This window comes from Dipodomys spectabilis, unplaced genomic scaffold, assembly GCF_019054845.1.
Source record: "Dipodomys spectabilis isolate Male_0828 unplaced genomic scaffold, ASM1905484v1 ptg000003l, whole genome shotgun sequence".
Lineage (NCBI taxonomy): Eukaryota > Metazoa > Chordata > Mammalia > Rodentia > Heteromyidae > Dipodomys > Dipodomys spectabilis.
Window position 1 is genome coordinate 17,176,185 of NW_024870680.1, and position 24,504 is coordinate 17,200,688.

A 24,504-nucleotide genomic window follows, 5' to 3' on the forward strand; every position below is an offset into this window, starting at 1 on the left:
TTGTTCTGCTCCTTAATAATTCAGCATCTATACTTTCTGCTGTTTGTTTACTTACCAAGAATATTTTCTATTTCAGAATTCTAGTACAGTAGGAATCAGGCTCTTAAAATTCTCACAAGGATGCAGGAAAGTCCCCCAAAACAGTTAAAACCTGGATTACACAAAGCTTAATGTTTTTTTCAGAAACAGCTACAATTTTCAATTAAATTGTAGCTGTTTCTGAAAAACTTGAATTAAATATAACCATTAAATAGAAGAATACATTAAATAATCTGATATAAAGTAAGCAAAAATTAGTGTAGCCTGAAGCCCAAACAGAAATTTCTTCATAATTTCTCATAATTTCATCAGGAAGGTTTCCTTGATGCCTTTATGCTTCGTTCACATCAGCACCACTTAAAATTATAGATTCATTCTTTATTGAATTATATACATTTCAAAGTATACTACTTCCTGGTCATGACCATGCCAAACTGAACAAAAATCCTAGCTTCCTTACATCCTATGCAGATATGGTACCTCTCCCATCATACAAAGTTCATTTAACCAGTGCACTAAGAATGGATTTTAAGATATCAACCAATCTTGCTTGAAAAAGGTGGGACTATACTTCCTGGTTAAGTTCTTATGCACAGGATTTGCTCTTCTTTCTCCTTCTTTTGCAGGACTCAACCATTTTACACTTTTTATATGTATTCCCTTCAAGGCTCAGGTATTGCACTCCGTAGTCTATAGTAAAGTAAGTTTGTGCAGAAGCAGTTTGAGAAGTCACCCTGGGTGTTACATATGTTATTGAAGGAACTTTCCCTTCAATATGACTACTTCCCTCCTCTCGCTATGGATCAATATGAAAGTCACAATGAAAGAAATTATCCTTCAAAATAGTTGTTGAGCAGGAGTAGAATTCATTTCTTTGGAGTTTTAACTACCTCTCTAAGGCAGAAAAAAATGTTTTGATTCTCGACATCCAAATAAGTTCCCTTACTCAAAAAGACTCAATACACACCCTCTCCCCCATCCCCACCACACACAAATGCACATGCACAATTAGACTAAGCTACAACAATCAATCAAACAAACTTTTGGCTTTACAGAGTTCTTGGAAAGGAAGCATAAGCAACTACTTTATAGAGAAGGGTTTTCATCCATATGTAAACTTCAATCTTTGCTGTTAAAAATTAGACAATATGAAACAAGCATTTAGTCAAATAATGACGTTATTTATTTCTTGAAATAATTATTACACTCAAATCAGCCAAAAAATTGTAAACAAACCCCAAACAGTACATTACATTTGAGGCTAGTTAACTACTTAATGCATTCCAAGTTTGAATGTATTTATCATCCGATAATCTTCTTTAAGAACTTTCTAATATTTGCTTGGCTTAATAAAAAGATCATAGTAAAATAGCAATATCAATTTGCTCCCATTCTCCTCTACTAAGTGTCCAAGAATATAATTGGAAGTGCTTCCTAAGAATCTATTTCTCAACTCTTATTTCCCATGAAATCCTCATACAAAGACAAACAAGTCTCTCTAATGTAAATCAGTTCACTTCTTTGCCAGGATAGGGCCCTGACTCATCAGCTCATTTCCCCTGCACGCTGCTGAAAGAAATGTGTCTCCTACTGCTCATTTTCAAGAAGCATTTTGGAGGCATGTTATGAAGAATGAGTTTATTTTTCTATTTTGGCTTGTTTTACCACCATCATATATAAACGACAGAAACAATTACAATATAAGAACTTTTTTTTTTTTTGTGTGCTGGTACTAGGGCTTGAACTCAGGGCCTAGGCAATGTCCCTGAGGGTTTTTTTTTCTTTTCTTTTTTTCCTGCTTAAGGCTAGCACTGTACCACTTGAGCCACAGCTCTAGCTTTTTGGTGGTTAATTGGTGAACAGTCTCATGGACTGTCCTGCCTGAGAGCTGGCTTTGAACTGTGATCCTCAGATCTCAGCTAGGATTATAGGCGTGAGCCACTGGAGCCTGGCTGGGACAATTTTTAGTAGTCCTTATTACAGCCAATTGGAAGGCACTTTGCATTTGTGTATAAATAACCTAGAATCTACTTGGCTGATCAACCTAATAATCACTACCTTCAAAAATAAATCGCACCAGAGGTTGTGTTATATGGCATCATGGAACGACATGCAGTTTGATCTTGGCAATAGGGACAGCCATGAGTTCTCGTGTTTGTTTTTAGTCTCAATCAATCCCATATGATAGTCCTACGAGTAACAGTGAATTACTTTTATACAATCATCCCTGACATGCACAACCATTACTTTAAGGTCAATAGACCGATATGACTCTTAATTTCCTTCCATTACAGTATGACTTCCAAACTGATTTTCTGTGTCTAATTCTATTATTTCTGCCCATATCTCCCTTTCCTATTGGTAGGGAAAATAGTTACAATAACCCATAAAGGTTTTCTTTGTGGCATAAGAAAAAAAATCTAAAATTTTGCCAATCTAAGTGGTGGGGAAGCCTTTCTTCCTGTTTGCTTGTTTTTACCTATTCTATTATCCTTACTTTCTGACTTGAGGCCACACTCCCCATTCAAGTTCAGAAACAAGCATATTTATTATTCCAATGCACAGTATACTACTCTATTCCAATGGCATGGACTCTTTTTAATCTTAAGGGCTCTAGGCTGTCTGGAGAGGCCAGAAAGAACCAGGTTACTGCAGTGAAGGAGCTGGCTATACGTAATAGGTTGCACGTGAAGACTCGGTGGTTCTCTTTCCTCTATCCTTGAGAAAAGACCTAAGGTGTGAGATGGATCTTGGATTTTTGTAACAACTCTGGGAGGTAGTAGAATATGTCTTTTTAAGAGCAATTGCACCCATTTTTCTCAAACATGTGAGGTGCTTCAGATGCAAATGTAATGAGTGATATATAGATACGTGTGAGATACATCAGAGGAGTTTGTCACTAGTGTTTGATTTGAATGTGAAAATCATTTTACAATATTTTTTATATCCTTACCTTCCAGAGCTGTGTAACAAAGAATTTGCTTCATTAAGGCCATTTTGTGTTACTTATTCATAAAGTGAAAACAAGAACCAAGGCTCACAAGCTTCCTGATCATACCAATTAGCAAAAAGTCAGGTCTGGAACACTGGTCTCCTTTGAGCCTAAGGGACAGTGCTTTGTCCCACTTATACTCAGGGAGATGTAATGGGTGCTCTGTGCAAGTCATGTTTTCTTGCTGCCTGGCATTCCTCTAGTCAGGAGAAAGGACTGGGTCAACTGTATAGTTCGCTTGCACCAGCAAACCTGAATTAAAGCATCTGCCAACTAACTCTGGGGCTTTGCTTTCTTATGAGTAGTAGCTTAGTCACAGATTTTGGCCTTGTAACAAGAAACTGCGGGGTCAGGCAGAAAAAAAAAAAAATCCCTGGATTCTAAGCTTGGTTCATGGGTACATGTCAGTGGCCGGTCCTCCTGTTCTTATGTGCTAGACTAAATATCCAGCTCTGGTTGGGTTGGTGGCACTGCTAGTCCTCCCCATCCAATGAACAGATGGTGAGAGGAGCAGTGTTGTTAGCACCAATGCTGTAGCAAGGACTAAAGTAGGGCAGGAGGCGCCCAGAGAAGGGCTGGCGGGGGAAAGTGAAAATGTGAGAGCAATTGTCAGTCACATTGTAGAAGGAGATATCATGGGCCTCATAATCTAGGAAGATTCCTACCCGGCGTGGAGGCACTGGCAAGGACAGGAGTGGGTACTCATTGGTGCCTGCCCTGTACTCAGTTCCCTTTCTCAGCCGTATCACCCAGAATCCATAGTCAGGGGACAAATAGACCACCTCTTTCCGGTCTACATTTTCCTTACACACTCCCAGGCCCCATTCAGACCTGTTTCCCACCTCTACCTCCCAGTAGTGTCGGCCTGAGGAGATGCACTGACTTCCCAGGACAATATTGTAACGGTAAAATCTCTCAGGGTTATCCGGCAGTTTCTGCTGAATGTCTCCATAGTGCACACATTTTCTATCCTCTGACACGATGAGGCGGGAGTAAGCTGTATCTGGATCTAGGCGCACATCAGCTAGGGAAAAAGATCCTGGTTGGTAACACCAATAAAGAACAAGGGGATCTGGGGGAATTCTCTTTGGTGCCAGTGACGGATGGGAGTGGGGTGGGGCCAGATGAGGCATCCAGAGGGCGCTGAGCTGTTTTGTTTCAGTGGGAAGTCCCTCCCGCTGCCCATCACAGTCTCTCCCAGTATCAATTACCTGCATAGGTCTTCAGGATCTTTCTTAGCCCCAGCACACAGCAATTGGTCCTCAGCTCGAGAGAGACTGGTTCTGGCCGCTGAAGGCTCCAAGACTTGCTCCTGGCAGAGGAGAGAGGAGTGCTGACTTTGCCCATGGGCAGAGTATGGGGAAGAAGGGCTTGGCCAGAGCCTATTAGTGGGTGTCCTTGCCATTACTGACAGACATGTAATAAGGGGTTGGCGGTTTGGCTCAGCCTCAAACTGTTTTGTGCAGCTCCCCCCCCCCCCCCCCACCACCATGCTGTAGGAAGAGTTAAGTGTACATCTGGGAAAGGAAGCAATGTGCTACAAAGAAGAAAGGCTAAATACTCAGAGTGTGTAAGACCATCTTCTTTCCTCTTACAACTGTCTACTTGAAACAATATTATAATCTTTACTTGACATTCTTACTGGTAATACAAAAAAAAATATGAACATGATTAACAGAAGAAAAAGGAAAGATGAAAATGGATAAAGCTTCTTTGGCCACTATCATGTAAGAGGCAGGAGTCTGTAGAGAAACATTCTTCCTGTGGGTGGCAGTCTAGGCTCTTTCCCCATCTCTGGCTGGACACCTCTACCATCTATAGGGCTGCCTAGAAGCTCCAAGGACTGGCACATACCTGTTTAAGACTTCATGAATATCCTAGGAGAAAAAAAAATAACAGCACATGAGTATGTACTGTCTCAGGGGAACTAGACCGACAGTGACTTTGGGAGGGGATTTTCAAAGTGAGATAAATACCAAGGCAGGGGAAAAAGCTGTTCAGGGCCACAGGGAGAGAAGCTTATGAGAGGGCAGCTGAATGCAATCAGCTGCACTAGCTGCCGCCAAGCTCCATCTCCTGACTCCCAGGATGGAAGGAAGGGGCTGGAATGATGCCACACTGCCTGTGTCCCTGCTGTGCTATTCCTAGCTAAGTGAACGACCTGGCCTCCAGGCACACATGGGCCAGGGGAGGAGCACAGCAATTATTAGCTGGAGCATACAGCTGGCAGGCAGAGTGATGATAAGAAGACCGGGTGTTCTCGTCTGGAATCTCGCTCATTCTAACTTTAGCTTTCCCTCAGGCTTTCCAGGAAAGGCTGCCACTCACCTGAAGCATCCAGCGGGCAGGCCTCTGTGATCTCTCTTCTAGCTCCACAATCATCCTCCACAGGGTTTGGCTCTGCTGGATGAGCTTCAAGTGATTCAACTCCAGTTTGTGTTCTGTCTCCTCCTTCTCTAGCTCCAGGCTGGCCAGAGCTGCCACTGCCTCCACCTCTATGTACTGAACAGGTAGGTTGTTTTTTTCTAGCAGTTGCTGGCATTTCTCAAACTCCCATATGATACTCTGCTTTCGAGTTTCCACTTGAATCTGAAGAGTTAAGATCGGAGTCAGTACTGATATTGAGTATAAGGATCACTGGGGATTAAAGATAATGATGTGTGCATTATCCATATATTCTGTAAATGTTTGATACTGTTCAATGTTTTGATCTAACCAGTTACTAGGAGCTACAGAAGCAAAGACAAGGGATAGTTTTTTCTTACTTTTCTTTCCCATAGCTCCTAGGTATTATCCTGGGACTCTTTTTCAGGCTAAGTATAACCATGTCCAAAATACTTCGGAGGTGACTTTCTAATATTTTAATATCTGAGCTCAGCAACTATATTTGAACTTAGGAAAGCAACAGAAACTATGCCTCATTAGCATTCTACAAGCTGCACTAAGTGAATGTGTACACAAGGCATATATTTTTCTTGTTTACATATGAGGACATTAGGTCAGAGAATATGGCATATGGCTTTATCATGATCTTTTTTTTCTTTTTTTTGACAGTACTGGAATTTGAACCCAGGGCTTCACACTTGCTAGACAGGCGCTTTACTGCTTGAGCCATACCTCCAACCCTCCCTTACAATCAAGACATTGCAATGGCACTAGGCATAGTGGCTCAAGCCTGTAATCCAGCTATTTGGAGGGTGGAGATTGGGAGAATAGTGGTTTTAGGTCATTTTGGGCAAAAAGCTAATGAGTTTCAACCTCTAAACGGGGCCAATTATTCCAGTTATGTGAAAGGTTTAAATAGGAAGATTAGGGACCAAGTAGACCCTGATTAAAAAGATTATATTTGAAAAAAAAATAACTAAAGTGAAAAGGGGCTGGGGCCATGCCTCCAGTGGAAGAGCACATCCCCAGCAAATGTAAGGTCCTGAGTTCAAGCTCCAGTTCTTTGTGTGTGTCACCAAGAAAAAAAGGGCAAGTTGGCATGGAGAAGTTTTAGGCCCGAGATATGTAAAAACAAAGCTGGTATTAGGATCTGAGTCCCTGACCCCAATCCTGCTTGGCAGAGATAAGGAAACTACCAATATCAGTTCCAAAACAACACAGAGGCAACATAAACTCCTTTTGGAGGTGACAACTTGCCTTCCAGTTGGCAGTTCGTTTCCTCTCACTAACTTCTAGCTTCCAGGCTTCTTCTTGTTCTTTTCTTAGATGTTCCAGAGCCTCATGGAGTTTCCACTGCAAGAAACATATTAAAAATCTCATGAGGTCACCTCAGGCACCCTAGGTCGGTAAATATAGGTGTCCTAACATTAGCAGATGATAGGAAAACCAGTGTCCTTCAGGCAGTAGGCTAGTCGATGCTAGGAGGACTACTCCAGAGGAAACAGGGTCTACCCAGATGATACTCTAGGTAGCTCTATGGGCTGAAAATCCACGTTAACTCCTATAGTATTTTAACTGTTTGTAAAGTAGAAGAAAAGATCTACCTTCAAGCTTACTAATAAATTAAGGAAAAAACCAACAGACTTTCCTGTCTATGTCCATTTTTTTCTTTTCTATCTTGTTCTTTATGGTCTCCTAGAACTTCTATTAAAAGTGTGGCTCAGGATCGGCAGCATCAGTACTGTCTGAAAGCTTGTTAAAAAGGCAGAATGTTGGGCTTCCCTCCAAACCTATCAAATGAGAATTTCATTTTGACCAACATCCTTGGGTAGTTCATGTGTTCATTGAAAGAAGCACTTTCCTAGGTTAGCAATACAGTCAATTTCCACTGGGAAGCATAATGCAGTGTGTTCTAATACTACCTTTAATTCTGATTATCCTATTTGTTAAAGATTTATCAAGTGCACTAAACTTGCCTGGATACTTTGGGTCCCTTGATAGTGGTGTGGAGAACATTCAGTCATGTAGCCAGTAAGCGGGTGGAATTTAACCCAGTTCATAACTCCTATGTTATAATGTTACACTATTTCCCTATTCTAATAGTCTCAAAACAAAATGTGCAAGCAGGTATGTTTAATGTTTTAGGAATTAATCACAGCACTTGTTAATTCACAGGACTTGTCTTACATTTTTACCCTTTAATCTTGATACCAAGAAAGAAACTTAAGACCAGAAAAGGATTAATTGCCAAATGATTGGGATAATGGAGTTGATGGGATGGTTGGAAGCTGACAGGGTGTCTATGGGAAAGGATCTGAAGGTACAACAGAGATGGGACATCCTAGAGGGCAGGGAGGCCAAGAAGAGCTATAAAACACAAAATCCACAACACAAACCCTGCCATGATCAAGAACTAAGTCCAAACCTTTCATCTTCTTTTAACTCATTTACTCTAATCAGAACAAGAACACCAATACATATTAATGCATGTTTAGTGCTTAAGCACATCTTAGTACTTGGCAAATTATTCCTAAGTGACTGGTCCACAATCCTTTTCAATGATTATGATCTCCAAATTCTAAGCTTCAGTTTTATCTAGAAAATGTTACCTTCATTTTCCCTAAGGTTCACAGGTTCTGATAGATGCAGCCTGGACTGATACTCTTAGTTAAACTCATCCATTCACCTCTAACCAAAACAAAAAATGCCCTCCTTCCTATTCTCAATACTGAAGTCATCTCTTTATTAGGTAAATTGGGCTTGGAGAGAAAGGAATTCTAGGTCATGAATAAAAGCAAAAGTATTAAACAGTGCATTAGCTCTCAGGATCTGTGAGTGTCATGAACCAGAGGAGTCATCTCAAGTCTCTGGGATTGGTAGTCAGGACCTTAATCTACAGATGACCAAGTGAAGGGCAGAGGAAAGACTCGAATGGCTGGGTTCTATCTCCCACCTTATACTCCCAAGCAACATCTTCCATGGGCAGCACAGAGTGGGCCTCATGTTCTGGGGATTGGCTGCAACTCTTACACATCATGGCGCCATCCTCTTGGCAGAACATCTTTAGTTGTTCCCCATGGAGCTCACACACATCACTCTTTAGTCCCATTTCTGGACATGGCCCTAGTTGTCGGACTTTTTCTACAACATTGGCTAGCTGCCAATTAGGCCTCAGATTCTTTGGCTGCACAGGAGCTCTACAAAGAGGACAGGTATAACCCCAGTTCTGGGATTCTCCTGGGACCTTCCAGAGGCCAGAGAGACAGCTGTGGCAAAAAGTGTGGCCACAGTCGATGCTCATGGGATCCTTCAGGAAGGTCATGCAGATGGGGCAGGCCACTTCTTCTACAATGGCTTCCACCAAAGCTTTAGGATCCATGTTTTCTTCTCACGTAAGATAAAACCACAAAGAAGTATCGAAGGCTGCAAAGAGTAAAAGAAAACAAGAGAAAAATGTAACAGAAGAACAGAGAGATCAATAAATAGTGACTGCAAAACAAAAAACATTCCTATTGGATCTTTATTGAGCTTAAGCTTAATCAAGCATTATTATTAAGCCTTTTCAACTATTATTAAACATTCTGACTGGCCACATCACTCATGCCATAGAAAGGATATAGCAGATTGGGAGTGATCTGGCCTAAATGAATAGATTTGGGGTGTTCTCAGTTCTTATGTATTTAACCAACTGTGATTCTGCTCTGGTCTGCCCTATCAGACCATCCCCACTTTTTGATTATGATCTAGAATCAGCACAGTTTTTTTTTTTTTTTTTTTCTTGAACTAGAGGAAGTCACATGAAATGTGGTGTTTTCAATACCCAGAATAAGGCGATAAATACCTCTAGCCTCACTCTCTGGCATAATAATACACATATGCTTTGTGGTGCAAAAAGCCATATGCCAATGCCCACTGCCTAAATGCTCAATTTGTTTTCTTATGCTGTACACTGAGATGTAAAAATGTAAGAGAAACAGCAGTTCCCTTGGATTCTCTTGTGCCCTGCAAACATCTGCCTACTTCTCCAGCACTAATATGTTTATTTAACATGCCAAGACCTTCTCTCCAGATTGTAGTGATGTATTAGAAGCAGATACGAACTGATAAACCTTGGAAGATAATGTGCTGATGACCAAGCCCATACTGATGAATTCATTATTCCAGAAAGAAACAGTTGAGACTTTTGCCAGGGCCTTGATGCGTATGGAGCTTGAATAGTTAATACCAGGCTCTGGCTCACTTGGAAGTATTTATTCATTCACTTTGCAGGTCTGTGTTTCTAGATAAGAGTCTGTAAAGGGAAAAGCCATGTTGGTTTAGTACTGTTATCCATAGCAACTAAGTAGAAGCTGTCATGCAGATACTGGCTGAATAAATTTGACAAATAAACAAACCAGGAAGGCATAGGAAAGTTTCTAAACTCAACATGCGTTTAAATTTTGTTAGCTAATTGACAGCACAAATCCGTAATAATAATAGCAAATATTCCTTGAGTACTTACAATGTATACCAGTTCTGCATATTTTACATCAATGAACTTAGCTTATTTCATAATTCTCTCAATTCTCAGTCTACAGATGGGGTTCCACCATTCTATTTTAGGCAAAATATCTAAGCTGTTCAGCTTCAAAATATAACACAAATTCAAGAAAAGAGAAGAAATTACTATGATTTGGGTCATCCAGAGTGGCTTCCTAGAGGAAGCAGAGTAGTAAATATTACAAGTGCTTTGTTACAGGCCATCTGCAGGTCAAGCCTTTTGTTTTTCCTTCTTCTACCATCACTGCCAAACTGTGGGATCCAGTATCTTAAATCCCCATTTTGATAAAGCACTAAACTTAAGAGTCTATTTTCTGGCTCCCCAGCACCAAGTTTAAGCTCTATACAACCTATATAATAATGAAGTAGATGGGTGGGGTTGAGAGAAATTATGGGGAGGGGGGGAAGAGGATGATGCATGAGTTGACACTAATGAAAACACAATGTACTCATAAATGGACATGCTGAGTTGAAGTCCTTTTTGTACAACTACGTAAATACAAAAAAATTCTAAAAACAGGGTGGAAGCACATCTTTGTGATACAGGGCCATGAACTATTGAAACATAAGAGTTAAAGGTTAAAAAGAAGTAAAAAGAGATATTGCTCTTCAATGGAAGACCCGTTTAAATGTTCTCATTTATACATAAAATGACTTGGACAAACCTTGGATGATTAAACATTTTTAGAGGCCATGAAGGTACCTCTGGGCAGAAGTGGAGAAGCAATCTGGGAAAGACTTTTGAGGGGACAGGGTGGGTGCCTGTTAATAAGAGACTCAGGGTGCACCTGAGGGGGGAAAGAGGAGGAAGGGGGGGGAGGGGGCAGGGGAAAAAGGCAGAGGGGAGGGGCTGGGTGGCATTTGTGAATGACTCTGGGCTCACCAAAGGAAGAGGGGGAGGGGAAGGGGAGGAGGGGGACGGGAAGGGGAGGGGCCAGAGGACGATCTAGAGGTTGGGGGGGGGGGGGAAAGGGGCAAGGAGAGGGGCGGGGGCATGAAGAGGAGTTGGTTATCAGTTTGGAAAAGCCTTTTGGGGGAGATAGGCCAGGCCGGGCACCTGTCCTGGCGAGCCTGAGGGGGAGAAAGGAAGGCAGCGGGGAAGATTGGGGAGCCAGTCTGAAAAAGACTTGGGAGGGGCCGCGATGGTTCTTGCGAAGGCCTCGGGGCGCCCCGGAGGGGAAGGGGGGATCCGGAGGGGGGGAGGGAGCGGTGACCCCGGGGTTGCGGGCGGGGAGGGGGGGGGGGAGACTTGGGGCCTGGGGCACGGGGAGGCCCGAGGGGAGGAGGGCGGCGCGGCGGAAACCCGAAGCAGAGACGCCTGGCGGCTGAGGCTGCGGCGTCAGCAGCGACGCGGTGTCTCCACGGCACAAGGCACTTACCCGGCCGCCCGGCGCCCGAGGCCTGGGACCCAATCCCGGGAGGAAGGCCTACAAGTCGAGGGCTCCGCGGTGGCGGCGATCCCCCTCCGCGCGCCAGACTCTGCCGTAAGTCCCGCCTACAGCGCCGGAGTCAATGAGCGGAGGCGACTTCCAGCCGCCGGCTCCGCCTCGCTGGTGACGTACAGAAGGAGCAGCCAATCACCGACAGGGATTGGGACTGCCCTAGCCTATCGGAGATCGAGGCTGGAGCTCCGCTCGCCTGTAGGGCGTGTCAAAGTTATTTTGTCTGCTTGGCTTAGCGAAGGTTCCGGCTGGGAGTGGCTTAATGGAGGCTTGGGGGGGTTCTCCAGTCGCGCAGGCCTTGCAGTCGGAGGGCTCTGTTAGCCGTCGCCCGCGGCTCACCCCTGTAATTCTAGCTAACGCAGGAAGCTAGGATCGGAGGCTCGCAGCCCAAAATCAGCCCGCACAGGAAAGTCCCTGAGACTCTTTTATCTCCAGTTGAACTACCCAAAAACCTGGACGCGGAGCTGTGGCTCAAGGGGTAGAGCACTAGAAAACAACCCCTCAACCTCCCAAGATAAAAATGCAGTTATCGGTTCATTGGCATTTTCCAGCTTCAATTTAGTGACAAGACTTGGTTCTGTGACCTCAGGGACAGGCTGAGACCCCCACAGGCAGTAGATTATTATTATTTTATTTATTTAGTTTTTGGTACCAGGACTGGGGCATGAACTCAGGGCCTAGCTGCTGTTGCTTAGCTTCTATTGCTCAAGGCTAGAGTTCTGTCACTTAAATTATAGCTCTTCCACTTCTGGCTTTTGGGTGGATGATTGGAGATAAGAATCTCACAGACTTTCTTTCTTGCCTGGGCTGGCTTCCAGCTGCGATCCCCAGATCCCAGCCTTCTGAGATTACAAGTGAGCCACTGGTGCCCTGCAGCAGTAGACTGTTTCTCCACTATCTCCCCATCCAGGCATGAGGTCCTGGGTTCTCACGGAAAAACTTTCCTAGGCTTCTTAGCCGACTCTCGCAGGCATCTTTGTGTCACTCTTGTGATGAACCAGTTTTGGATATTGGGCTATGATGGAGAAGTAGAATCCTTGGTCATAAATCATCATTTTATTATTTGTTTGTTTATTTGCTGATCCTGGGGCCTGAACTCAGGATCTGGGTGCTGTCCTTGAGCTTTTATGCTCAAAGCTCGTGCTCAACCACTTGGGTCACACCTCCACTTCCATTAAAAAAAACCAAAAAACATTGTCTTTTTCACTCACATACACCCTTATCCAAATACAGACACACATATCACACACACGCATGCACACACCACACACAAACTCATACACCACACACAAACTCATACACCACACACATGCTGGGACGAGGATCTAGATTGCTCTTTATACAACCAGGGCTTTGTCTTTTTTTTTTTTTTCTTTTTCTGATATTTAGACTTTTGTCAAGTAAGTGAAGGCATAGACTGTTCTCATGAAAGCAGCCAAAAATCCTCTAATTGAAATCAAGTTTCAAGTAGTATCTTCATTGTTAGAACTGACACTCTAGATCCTCCTGTCAATATCAGAGTCTAGGTCAAGCTTAAAATTATGAAGAACCTGGCCTAAAAAATTCCTGAGATAAATGGAATCACAAACATAGAAAGAATAAATGTACCTGATGTCTAAGCTGGATCGTGTGCTTCATCTGGTTGGAAAGAAAGAACTGTCCTAATGGGATAGTTAATCATTTAATAGAACCAGACATAGTAAACATTTGTTGAGCATCAGTACAGAGAATACTGGAATTATAACTATGGTTCATGTAAACAGTGCTTTTAAAGAAGTCAAAGTTGATTATACTTCTGTAAAGTTTCTATAAAGTTAAAAGAATTAAGAAAAGTAGAGAGCTAAGGGAACCCCTGAACTTCATAATTATGGAAGGAGTCCAGAGATAAACACCATTATGTGCCATACAACTGTCCTGCTAAAGAGACTTCTGATTTTTCTTCTCTCACACCTTGTGAAGAAGTGTGAGCCACAGCCTAAGTTTCATGTAATCTTAGGCATGAAGTTTTAAAGTTGATCAACAGAAATTGCTAGTGGTAGAATGAGGAGGCTGAGAAGAATTGAAGCCAGTGGCAGCTAGCTCGCTTCACCTTAAAATTATCTTCGAAATCTCCATCTCTTATGATGATGTTAATATTTACTGTTCTTCACCTATTTCAAAAAGTCTTCAATGTTTAAAAGGCAAACCTGACACTCTCCAGGGTTCCAAGTAGGGGAAGTTAGAGTACCTCTCTTTTCTATTTACTCAGTGCTAGCCCCAGCCAAGAGAGAACAAATCTCATTCCAGAGCAGCAAAACTCCTAGACTTCGTTTGACTCTCATGTCTGATGAGAGGATCAGAGATTGAAGAGGATGTGAGTCTAGACCTAAGACCTATGATTCTGTCTAGAAGAGGTAAAGGGCCTTTCTGAAAGTGCTCCTGGCCTTGGAGGTAAGGTGTCACTAAGAATTTGTATTAGGAGCCAAGCACTGGTGGCTCATACATGTAATCCCAGTGACTCAGGAGGCTGAGATCTTAGATTTGTTTAAACTTTAAATCTCTTGGTAAATTATCTTAAACTTTAAATCTCTCAGTGAATTGCCTTTCTACAAGCAGCAATGTATTTATGATTATGAGTATATTGTTTAACTTTGAAAATAATTTTGACAAGTTCCATTATCTGTTTTCATATATGTATTTAAAGTGCTTGCACTTCATATTCACTTAATCTTCTTTCTCCCTCCCCATTCCATCCATTTTTCAGTTGATGAGAACTTAGGTTGACTGCATATTTTGACTATTGTGAACAGTGCTACAATAAACATGGATGTGTAAGTACCTTAATTGCTTGTTGACCTGCTTTCCTCCATCAGCATCTGTTTGGGGCTCCTGTGTCAAAAATCAGATGGGTATAACTGTTTGGGCTTATTTTTGGATTCTTAAAGTTCTGTTCTGTTGATCTGAAAGCCCATGGATTGGGAGAAGATCTTTACTAGTCATACAACAGACAAGGGTCTCATATCTAAAACATACTTAGAACTCAAAAAACTAAATCCTCCAACAACAAATCCTCAAAAAAAAAAAAAAACAACTGCCCCATTAATAAGTGGGCTACAAACTTAAAGAGAGACTTCTCTGAAGAGGAAATAAGAACGGCCAGTTAGACACATGAAGAAATGCTCAACTTCCCTAGACATAAAATAAATGCAAATCAAAACAGCATTGAGATTCCACCTCACCCCAGTTAGAATGGCTATAATCAAGAACTTTAATAACAACAGATGCTGGAGGGGCTGTGGCCAAAAGGGAACCCTACTGCATTGTTGGTGGGAATATAAACTTGTTTAACCACTCTGGAAAGCAGTATGGAGGTTCCTCAAAAGACTATAAAGAGAGCTCCCCTATGACCCAGCAATCCCACTTTTGGACATTTACCCAAATGATCACAAACAAGGCTATACTAAAGCTACCAGCACGACTATGTTTATCGCAGCATTATTCATCATAGCTGAGATATGGAACCAACCCAGATGTCCCTCAGTAGATGAATGGATCAAGAAAATGTGGTATATTTATACAATGGAAATCTATGCCTCCATCAGAAAGAATGACATCATCCCATTTGTTAGGAAATGGAAAAACTTGGAAAAAATTATACTAAGTGAAGTAAGCCAGGCTCAAAGAAACATAGGTCCCATGGTTTCCCTTATTTGCAATAACTAGTATATGTCAAGCAGAAAAGGTCAAAAGCTATGTACATATGACCATATAAAATGATGTTAAGTGAAATGAACCCCAAGATAGGGACACGAGTGGTTTTTTTCTTTCTTGCTATTGTTTTTAACCTATTTAAAATGTACTATGTGATTTTTTTTTGTTTGTCTTGTATGTTCTTCCTCCATGGTATAACCCCTGTTTTCACTGTATTTGATGTTGGTGTCCTGCATCTTGTATATACATTTTTCTAATTTGGGGAGGGGAAGGGAAACAACAAAATGCTGAAATAAGGATACAGGATGACCCATTGTAACAACGAGATGTACAAGACACTATGTTGAAAATGAACTTTACAACTTGGGGGGAGGGAAAGGAGGAGTTGGGGAGGTGAGGAGGGAAGGGATGGTAGGGGAAAAACAAAGGAGGTGGTAACAATGCTCAATAGGAAATGGACTCATTACCTTACTCATGCAACTGTAATTGCTCTGTACAGTATTTTTACAATAAAAACATATAAAAATAACAAAAGCGAAAAATTCTATTCTATTGATCTATGTGCCTAGATGGTATGGTGTGTATTGGTGAGTGTGTGTGTGTGTGTGTGTGTGTGTGTGTGTATACTGGTCTGGGGCTTAAACTCAATTTTTTTTTTCTCACGGGTGTTGTCACTCTACCACTTACATCCTACTTCTAATCTAGCATTTTGCTGCTTAATTGGAGATAAAGTCCTGAAGACTTTTCTCCCCAAACTGGCTTTGAATGTCAATTCTGTAGGTCTCAGCCTCCTGAGTAGACAGAATTATAGGTTTAAACTATTGGCAGTTGGCTTACATACTGTGTGTGTGTGTGTGTGTGTGTGTGTGTGTGTGTGTATTTCTGCCAATACTATTTTGTTTTTGTTACTATGACCCTGTAATATAATATTGTGATACCTCCAGCATTGCTCATTTTTTTTTCAAGATTGACTATTCAAGATCTGTTGTGCTTCAAATAAGTTTTAGATTTGATTGTTCTATTTCTGTGAAAATTGAAAATTTGATGGGAATTGTATTGCATCTATAGATTGCTTTCCGTAGTATAGCCAATTTCTCAATGTTAATTCTACTGACACATATATTGGTATTTCCTGACTGAAAAAAAAATGGTGGCATTAGGCAGTTGCAAATGAACTGTGGATGCTCATAGTAGCAGGAGAACATTCTCCAGTATACAATTTCTTGTACAAGTGACACCTAAAACACAATCTCAAAGGCTTGTTGGAATTTAGAAGAAGGACACAGAGGGTTGTCCATTCCAGACAAAGCAAGAGTTTGAGCAAATATTCAGAAGTAGGTAGTGAGGAGAGAGAATTGTCTTTTGAGGAACTGAAATAATGCTTCTGAGGCCTATGGTGAGGGAGAGTGAGGGATTGTAAGATGGGTGATGGCAGAATTAGACAAGTTCATGTCCTTCAGATCCCAGGCATTTCAATATGTCCCTGTAGCTTTCCATTTATATTGAATCAATTCATTACTGTGAAAAACTATAGGGTAACTGTTATTCTCTCTCTCTCTTTCTCTCTCTCTCTCTTCATTTTCGTGCTAGTCCTGGTGCTTGAACTCAGAGCCTGGGTGATGCCTCTGAGCTTTTTTTCCCCTCAAGGCTAGCACTCTACCACTTGAGCCACAGCTCCACTTCCAGCTTTTTTTGGTGCTTAATTGGAGCTGAGAGTCTCATCGACTTTCCTTTGAAGGCTGGCTTTGACTCTTGATCCTTTCAGATCTCATCTTTCTGAGTAGCCAGGATTACAGGCATGAGCCACCAGAGCCTGGCTATTGCTATTATTTTTAAAGTCATATTTCGGTCTGTGTTATGCAGTGAGATATCAGTTTGATGTTAGCTGTACCTTCCAAAACATTAACAGTATCAACCTATAGAACATGCCTCAAAAAAACACAATAGATTTGTGGGTTATGATTGAACATCAAGAAGAAGAATTTCTATCTTATGAGTGAGTGAAGGACTATGTATACTTTCCCTTTTAAACAAATGTAGGCAGTGTTCTTCTTTCTTACAAAGACAAGAAGAGAGTAAAATGACTTGGAAGGTTTTAAAAGAGGCAGCCACTCCCTGAAGCCAGGACTGCCTCTTGTTCTCTGAAGTCAAGCTAGCAAAGGGGGATGAGTCAGGCCTGTCTGTACCATGGCTCATACCCAGTTGACTGCTGGCAGATCCACTGCTAAAACACCCAGTTGTTACTGGCAACAAAAGCCTCTTGCAAGAGTGCTCCCTCTACTGGAGGGGTAGAGGAACCTCATTATTCCAGGTTTGGTACTGAGGCACTTCATAAAATTAGATGCTAACAGAATCCACTGAGCTTCTGCTGGGAGAAATTGCTCAGGACTGCAAAACTGCGCTTCCAGAGCGCAGCTATTGGTGCTTTGCAGGAGGCAGGTGAGTCCTATCTGGATAGCCTCTTTGAAGATACCAACCTGTGTGCTATCCATGCCAAACGTGTAACAATTGTGCTAAAAGATACCCAGCTAGCATGCTGTGTACATGGAGGATGTGCTTAAGAATCCATGAGCATGTTATCAGTAGTTCTGAATGTTAGAGAGTTAGAGAATGTTAGAGTCTCCCCCTCCCCCAGTGGGGTCAAAAGGTACATGATTGCCAGTGGAAAAATAGAAGACAGAAATCAGGGATTGGAAGTATTTTCAATTTCATTTGTGTGTGAATTTTTAATAGATGGCAGGATGTAAGGCACTAACGCAAGTCAAATGTCTCACTGAACAAGTGTCAGCAGTTGAACTTTACAACAGTAAGTATAAATAAGCCTGTTAATTTTTTTCTGGACAATGCCAGCATTTGGATTTTGTTTTTGTTTTTCTTATTGATGGCAACCAAATAGTGTTTGTAGCATTTTTTATCATAGAGTAGATTCCATCCATTCACTCTACTTTCTGGAGTTGTCCTACATGCAAGTATTTTATTTTTTGTTTGTTTTTGGTTGTGGAGCTTGAAGTCAGGGCCCGGGTGCTGTCCATGAGTTCTTTTTGCTCAAGGCTAGTGCTCTATCACTTGGAGCCACAGCTCTACTTTCTGTTTTTGAGAGTTAATTTGAGATAAGAGTCTCATGGGGATTTTTCTGCTCAAGCTGTCTTGGAACCATGGTCCTCAACCCTCCTGAGTAACTAGGATTACAGGCATAAGCCATCAGCTCCCAGCAAGTATGTGTTTTTAATGTTGTCTGTCTTCTGTGCTGTTCCTGTTAAGTTTGTTATTAAAATACACTAAAGTCCAAAAAATGTATTTAGAAGAGGGGTTGGTGGCATGGCTCAGCAGGTAGACTGCTAGTCAATGAACAAAGCATCAGGTATTGAGTCTGAGTCCTGCTTTTGCAGCTAGAAAAAAAAGAAAAGAAAAGAAGCGTTTAAAAGACCTAACCGCAGAATATTAAGTGTCAGTGAAAGTAAAGGGAGGAAGAAGAGTAAAGTGACTCCATGAAGGTGAGGAATGAGAAAGTCTGAGGAAGGATGTTTGTTTAACAGCTAGCTGAAGGCCAAGGCAGGGAAAGGAATAGGTGCTTTCACCATGAAGAAATGACATGTGAAGGCAGAAAGTGAGAGGGAGCATGCCACATGATGTGCTGGGACAATTTCTGTATATCTGGGACTTGGTACATTGAAAGAGAGGTAGAGTGGTTAGAGATGGGCATAGGCAAGCTACACCGAGGGGGCTCATGGGGTTGTTATGAATGTGAACTTCAACATTTCATTCTAAAGACCACTGGAGTTCCTGGTACTCTGGAGCTGTTTGGAAGCATATGCTGGCCACACAGCCAACAGTGAATTTTCAGGAAGGTTCTTCAGTGAAACTGATCAGTGAACAGTTTGAAGATCAGTGAATCTCTTACCCAGATCAGTGAACAGTGGAGACTTTTAACATTATTGGCAGAGTTCTTCAAGGCAATGGTCCAAGTAGACTTTCCATGATCTGGGTAAGAGATTACCCTGGCTTTGCCTGGAGAAAAGTTAGACGTGACAGAGGAAAAGAATCTAATTCACATGATTTGCAGGAGACAAAAATAAAGAAGATTTGGTAGTACTGACTGGGATGTGTGTGTGTGTGTGTGTGTGTGTGTGTGTGTGTGTGTGTGTGTGTGTGTGAAAGAGAGAGAGAGGAGGGGGAGGGAGAAAGAAAGAGAGGGAGGGAGGGAGGAGGTGGGGAGGGGAGGGGAGAAGAAGGAGGAGGAGGGGAGGGAAAGGAATCTCCCATGAGCAACAGTAATTTCTGTGACAAAATAGAAAACGGATCATGAATGAGGTTCAAATTGGGACGACCAGAGGCGATGAACTTTGTTGATAATGAAATTAACATACTAAATATTGAGTTTGAAGTGCCAGAAGAATCCTATGTTCAGTAGATAATATCATACCTTAAGTTTAGGAGAGTTTTCTGATGTGTTTGAGTAATGGAGGCATGGAAGCAAACACAATTGCTTGGGTTGTTGTAAAGAGGGAGAAGATAGAAAGTTAAGTCTTGGAAAGGCTCTTTCCATTGACTTCAGCCTGTTGACATTTATGTCCAAGCTCTTCCCATTCTGCAATACACATTTAAAATCCTGCCTTGGAATTCTCAGCTCTTTATTACCATTTCACTTCTGCTCTTTAAAATAAAGGTCATCTGCATCTATTTCTCAACCCACTTCACTCTACCCCCATTCAAGGCTTTGTCCCCATTAAACCACCACAGCAGTTCTCAAAATAATCCACACTCTTCATTCCTTTGACAGCTGTGAAACTATTTCAATGGGGTGTGCTACTATTTCATTGGCTTTTCCAGTTGTGTTTGACTAATAATAGCAAGCACAAACATCCACTGGAGAAGAGTCAGTGTCTTCTGTTTCACAGCAAAATGTTTAGGCAAACTGTTAGTGAGTGAGTGGGTCCAAGTCTGTTTCCAGACAGAGGACCACAGCAAACAACCAATCTACACGAGCTCATTTAGGGAGGGGTAGGAGAGCTGTGATTGTCCATGCATGGAAGAAAGAATTGTCTTGAGAGGGAAAGAGGGAAGGAGAACTGACAGGAAGTGTAGCCCAGGGGAAAGAGTTCAGATTTCAGACTCAGATTCTACTGCTTCACATTTCACCCTCTTAGCCTTTGCCTCCAGTGGGCACAAAGATCGAAATTTTCTTGAGTGACCACAAGAGGGCAGCATCAAGAAGTCAGAAGCAGCAAACAGCTGATTTCAGTACCAGTATCTATGTCTAGGAGCTTTCTGGTGTGTGCCTTTACCTCCATTCCGGGAACTCCTGTCTTCCACCCCACATCACATTCTGATTTCCTAAAGTGATCTCAGAAGAATTGAGTAGGAGTCAGGCCTCAGCTTTCTTTGGGCATTTGAGACCCTGAGTCCCAGTTCACTTATCTCTCCTCTTACTCCCTAGGGCCCTCAGAAAAGGTATATATGGGTGGTGGCCTTGGACAGAGGCATTGATGACGGATGGACCAGCTTCAGACCAGGGACAGGAGGCACAGGGAGGTTTTCTTGGATTTTTGCAAATCCTTAGGAACTGTGTACTGCAGGGAAGATGATGGTAGCTTAGTTCTGAGACATACCCAAGGAGGAATTTCTTCAAGCCTCTGAGAGGTTGTTCTAACCTTTGTCTACAATTCTAGCCTCCTACCTGCCATTTAGGAAGCAAGGCAAGGGGAATTAAGTTACCCAGGAAAATGTAAAATGTGTGTATGTGTGCATGCATGTGCGTGTGCGTGTGTGCGTGTGATTGGTAATAAGGAAGTTTCAAAGCTGAACTAGAATGTTAAGTTGTAGCCACGCTGTAAAAGTCTTTGTAGACTGCAGAGCTGTTTATCTTGAAGGCTGGGGAGAATCATCCTGTAACTTGCTAAGCAGAAAACAGACACTTCCAGTCCTGCTCTTTAGAGACAGGGGCATGGACAGTCCATCAGAGACAAAGCACACAGTTGGAATGGATCTTACTTGGGCAAGATGAACATGAGGCCCATAAACTACTCTGTAGAAATATCAAGCAGGTGGTAAGTTTTATGGCTGGCCCTCAAGCCAGAGGTTCAGAACAGAGTGTCCTGTGTAGGGAAAGAAGCTGAGCCTGGTGTGAAATACCCACCCGGGAGAACAGGTGGACAAGGGGCTGTGCGTGTGGTCAGCAGATTGCAGTGGCGGCAGGGGGACTCACTCATTTTCCATGGATCAGCTGCATCTGCTTTCCATGCCACACCCCAGCCGCTGACTCTCCATGTGGATCTTGGGAGATCCGGAGGGCAGATTCTGTTGTACTTTTTGTTGATGACTGGTAATCACAGTTCTTTTTTACTGCTCTCCTCCCCTCCCCCCAGATTTCTAGAACACCAAAACTGCTCTACACAGCTCTCTTCTTGTTGTTGTTGTTTTATCATGTAGGGGAAAGAAATTGTACTTTTAGAATAGATTCCTGGGCCATCTGCTAGAAACTGATCTCCTAAGCTTGATGTATTTCCTGGGCCATGGTGTTTTTAGTTACTTCAGATGGTTCTATTAGGGGAGTTTTAGCCACACTACAAAGATATAAACATAAACCTCTGTCTTGAAATCCTGTTCCAGAGTGAGAACTTGCTTCCTGTCCTAGATCAGATTTTAGTAGATCTTAGAGGCAAGTGGAGACTGAATCTCAAAGTCTGGACCTAAATAATCCAGAAGAGCTCAGGTCAGATGGAAAGTCTGTGCAAACTTGTCTTCTCTTTGGAAAAGTTGCTAAGACCAGTGGCCTCTTCAGCAGCATCAGAGTTGAAAATGAACTGTTTAGTCTGTTCTGTGAGTGGGCATTCCCTCCCTAAGATGAATAGGATGTATATTTTCTTATGTAATGCTGGGGCACTGAAGGACAAGATAAGATTTGGGGTGTTCAGGGAGGTTATATAAAGAGAATCAGAGTAGCGAGTTGGGAGTAGATCCAGAATTACCAGAAATACATAGTTGCTTTTCACAGTTGCTGCTTTGGTGCCCTTTTCTTAGAAGTTTTGACTGTTCTCCAAGACAAGACAAAATGATCTTTCTCTTCTTTTCTTTCTTAGACTCTGCATTTGGGATACAGAAGTGACAGCTCTTGGCTCTGGTCATGGGCACTCCAAATAGAACTCTGATTCATCCAGCCTATTTCCTACTGGTGGGCATTCCTGGGTTGGGTCCTAACACACACTTTTGGCTGGCTCTCCCACTGTGTTTTATGTATGCCCTGGCTACTCTGGGCAACCTGGCCATCGTCCTTATCATTCGTGTGGAGAGTCGCCTGCATGAGCCTATGTACCTCTTCCTAGCCATGCTTTCTACTACTGATCTCATCCTCTCCTCTGTTACCATGCCCAAGATGGCCAGTCTTTTCTTGACTGGTGTCCAGGAGATCGAGTTCAATATTTGCCTGACCCAGATGTTCCTTATCCATGCTCTGTCTGCCATGGAGTCAGCTGTTCTTTTGGCCATGGCTTTTGACCGCTTTGTGGCCATCTGTCATCCTTTACGCCATGCCTCGGTGCTCACAGGGCCAACTGTGGCCAAGATTGGGCTAGCTGCCTTGATCAGGGGATTTGTATTCTTCTTCCCACTGCCTTTCATCCTGAAGCGCTTGTCATACTGCCGAGCACATACCGTCACACATTCCTTCTGTCTGCACCAAGATATTATGAAGCTGTCCTGTACTGATACCACGGTCAATGTGGTTTATGGACTCTTCATCATCCTCTCAGTCATGGGTGTGGACTCCCTCTTCATTGGCTTCTCCTACGTCCTCATCCTGCGGGCTGTGTTGGCACTGTCATCCCGAGGGGCAGCGCTCAAGGCATTTAACACCTGCATCTCCCATCTCTGTGCTGTTCTGGTCTTCTACGTGCCCCTCATTGGGCTCTCAGTGGTGCACAGGCTGGGCGGCCCGACCTCCCTGGTCCATGTAGTGATGGCTAATATTTATCTTTTGTTGCCACCGGTAGTCAATCCCATTGTCTATGGAGCCAAGACCAAGGAAATCCGCTCAAGGATCACCCATATATTCTCCCAAGGTGAGAGGTGAGGAGTTCCAACCTAGTGTCCTCAATACTGCCAAAGATGAGAGGAGGAGGATTTGGGGATTGTCTTAGTGAGTAGAAAATCTGACTCACTGGACTTAGGACTCACAAAGATGCAAGGTCTATGTGCCTCTGGTCATATAAAATGATATTTATCGGAATGAACTCCAGGAAATGAAAACTTGAGGTTTTGTCCTTGTTGCTGTTTTTGTTTTCTTTTCTTTCTGTCTTGTTTGTTCACTTATCTGTCTTAGGTAGGTAAGGAAGACACAGAAAAGGTGGGACAAAGGGTGAACAAATACAGCAGTGGTACTCAGTAGACATTATGTTGAAAATGGATTCTGGAAGTGGCACTGTGCTCAAGTGGTAGAGCGCTAGCCTTGAGCTGAAGAGCCGAGGGACAGCACCCAGGCCCAGAGTTCAAGCCCCATGACCGACCAAAAAAAAAAAAAGTAAAAGAAAATGAATTCTACAACTTGTGGGTGGGGACAGGAGGAAAAACTGGAAGAGAGCAAGGGAAGAGTGACATTGTTAAAAAAGAAATGTACTCTTTACCTGACTTGTGTAACTGTAACCCCTCTGTACATCACCTTTACAATAACAATGAAAAAGAAAAACCCTTATTACTCACACTCCAGAGTAATGATACAGTCACAAGTAAGCATTAATGAAGGTATTTGGGGGATGGTAATGGAAAGAGACTGATAAAAGATGATGTATTCTGGTTGTTGGTGTGAGTGTGGATGTGTTTATGTGGATGTATGTACTTTGATGTGAGAGGAAAGGGGGAAGAGGTGGTGGAAGGAGGGAATGAAATAGACCTGTTTTGTCTGGTGCGGTGAGTATGTAGTTGTTCTTTGACAGGTAGGTGTGTATTTCCTGTACCTTCCCTGTGTTCCTGTGGTATTAGTCAGTTGATGTGTGATATGCGTCTGTGTGAGAATGCTGTATGGTAGACAGTATTCTATGTAGGCTTCATCAGAATGCTTCCCTCACATTGGTTACATATAGCATAGAGTACACCAATGTGTGGGATCTATATATAGTATTAGTGCAGCTGTAACTTTCAATATGTGTTGTGTGTACCTTGGTCAGTTGTGTATAATATTTCGCTATGAACATAATATGGTGATGATTGTACCTTATGGCAAATGTCTGTGGCATGGTAGGCACACACTTCCTTTGTGTATTTGGTCTGGGTGGTTTGGCACAAGGCTGAGCACAATCTTTGTGTTCCTTGGCCCTGACACATGTGTGGTTTCTATGTGGAGATGAGGGTAGAGGTCGGAAGTTGAAGAAGTCTGACTGTTGAGTAGAAGACACAACTTCCAGTGTTGATAGCTATGACTGTAAG

At 42.6% G+C, this 24,504-nt stretch overlaps 2 protein-coding genes across 3 annotated transcripts; one reads left to right on the forward strand and one right to left on the reverse strand.

The window, feature by feature from the left end:
- Positions 1-2,511: 2,511 nt before the first annotated feature.
- On the reverse strand, positions 2,512-11,444 carry Trim68 (tripartite motif containing 68). 2 transcript variants are annotated; one of them, XM_042688148.1, is made up of 7 exons: positions 11,335-11,444; positions 8,370-8,839; positions 6,674-6,769; positions 5,360-5,620; positions 4,886-4,908; positions 4,243-4,343; positions 2,512-4,055 (listed from the first exon to the last, which is right to left on the reverse strand). In XM_042688148.1, exons 2-7 carry the CDS (start codon positions 8,793-8,795, stop codon positions 3,505-3,507), a joined length of 1,458 nt encoding a protein of 485 aa, XP_042544082.1. In that variant the 5' UTR covers positions 8,796-8,839; positions 11,335-11,444; the 3' UTR covers positions 2,512-3,504. The 2 variants fall into 2 exon arrangements, with proteins under 2 accessions (XP_042544082.1, XP_042544090.1); XM_042688156.1 differs by lacking the exon at positions 11,335-11,444 and adding an exon at positions 9,518-9,536.
- LOC122113791 (olfactory receptor 51D1) lies at positions 11,098-23,155 on the forward strand. Its single transcript, XM_042686883.1, is given in 3 exon segments — positions 11,098-11,595; positions 20,235-20,334; positions 22,167-23,155. Coding segments are annotated over 3 exon segments (1,587 nt in total).
- Positions 23,156-24,504: the final 1,349 nt, after the last annotated feature.

Coding starts and splice junctions, on each gene's coding strand:
- Trim68 (XM_042688148.1), bottom strand. CDS start 8,795: ATGGATCCTAAAGCTTTGGTGGAAGCCATTGTAGAAGAAGTGGCCTGC. Junction 5,621..6,673: donor AACGAACTGCCAACTGGAAG/GCAAGTTGTCAC, acceptor TTAACTCTTCAG/ATTCAAGTGGAAACTCGAAA. Junction 4,056..4,242: donor GATCCTGAAGACCTATGCAG/GTAATTGATACT, acceptor CTTTTTCCCTAG/CTGATGTGCGCCTAGATCCA.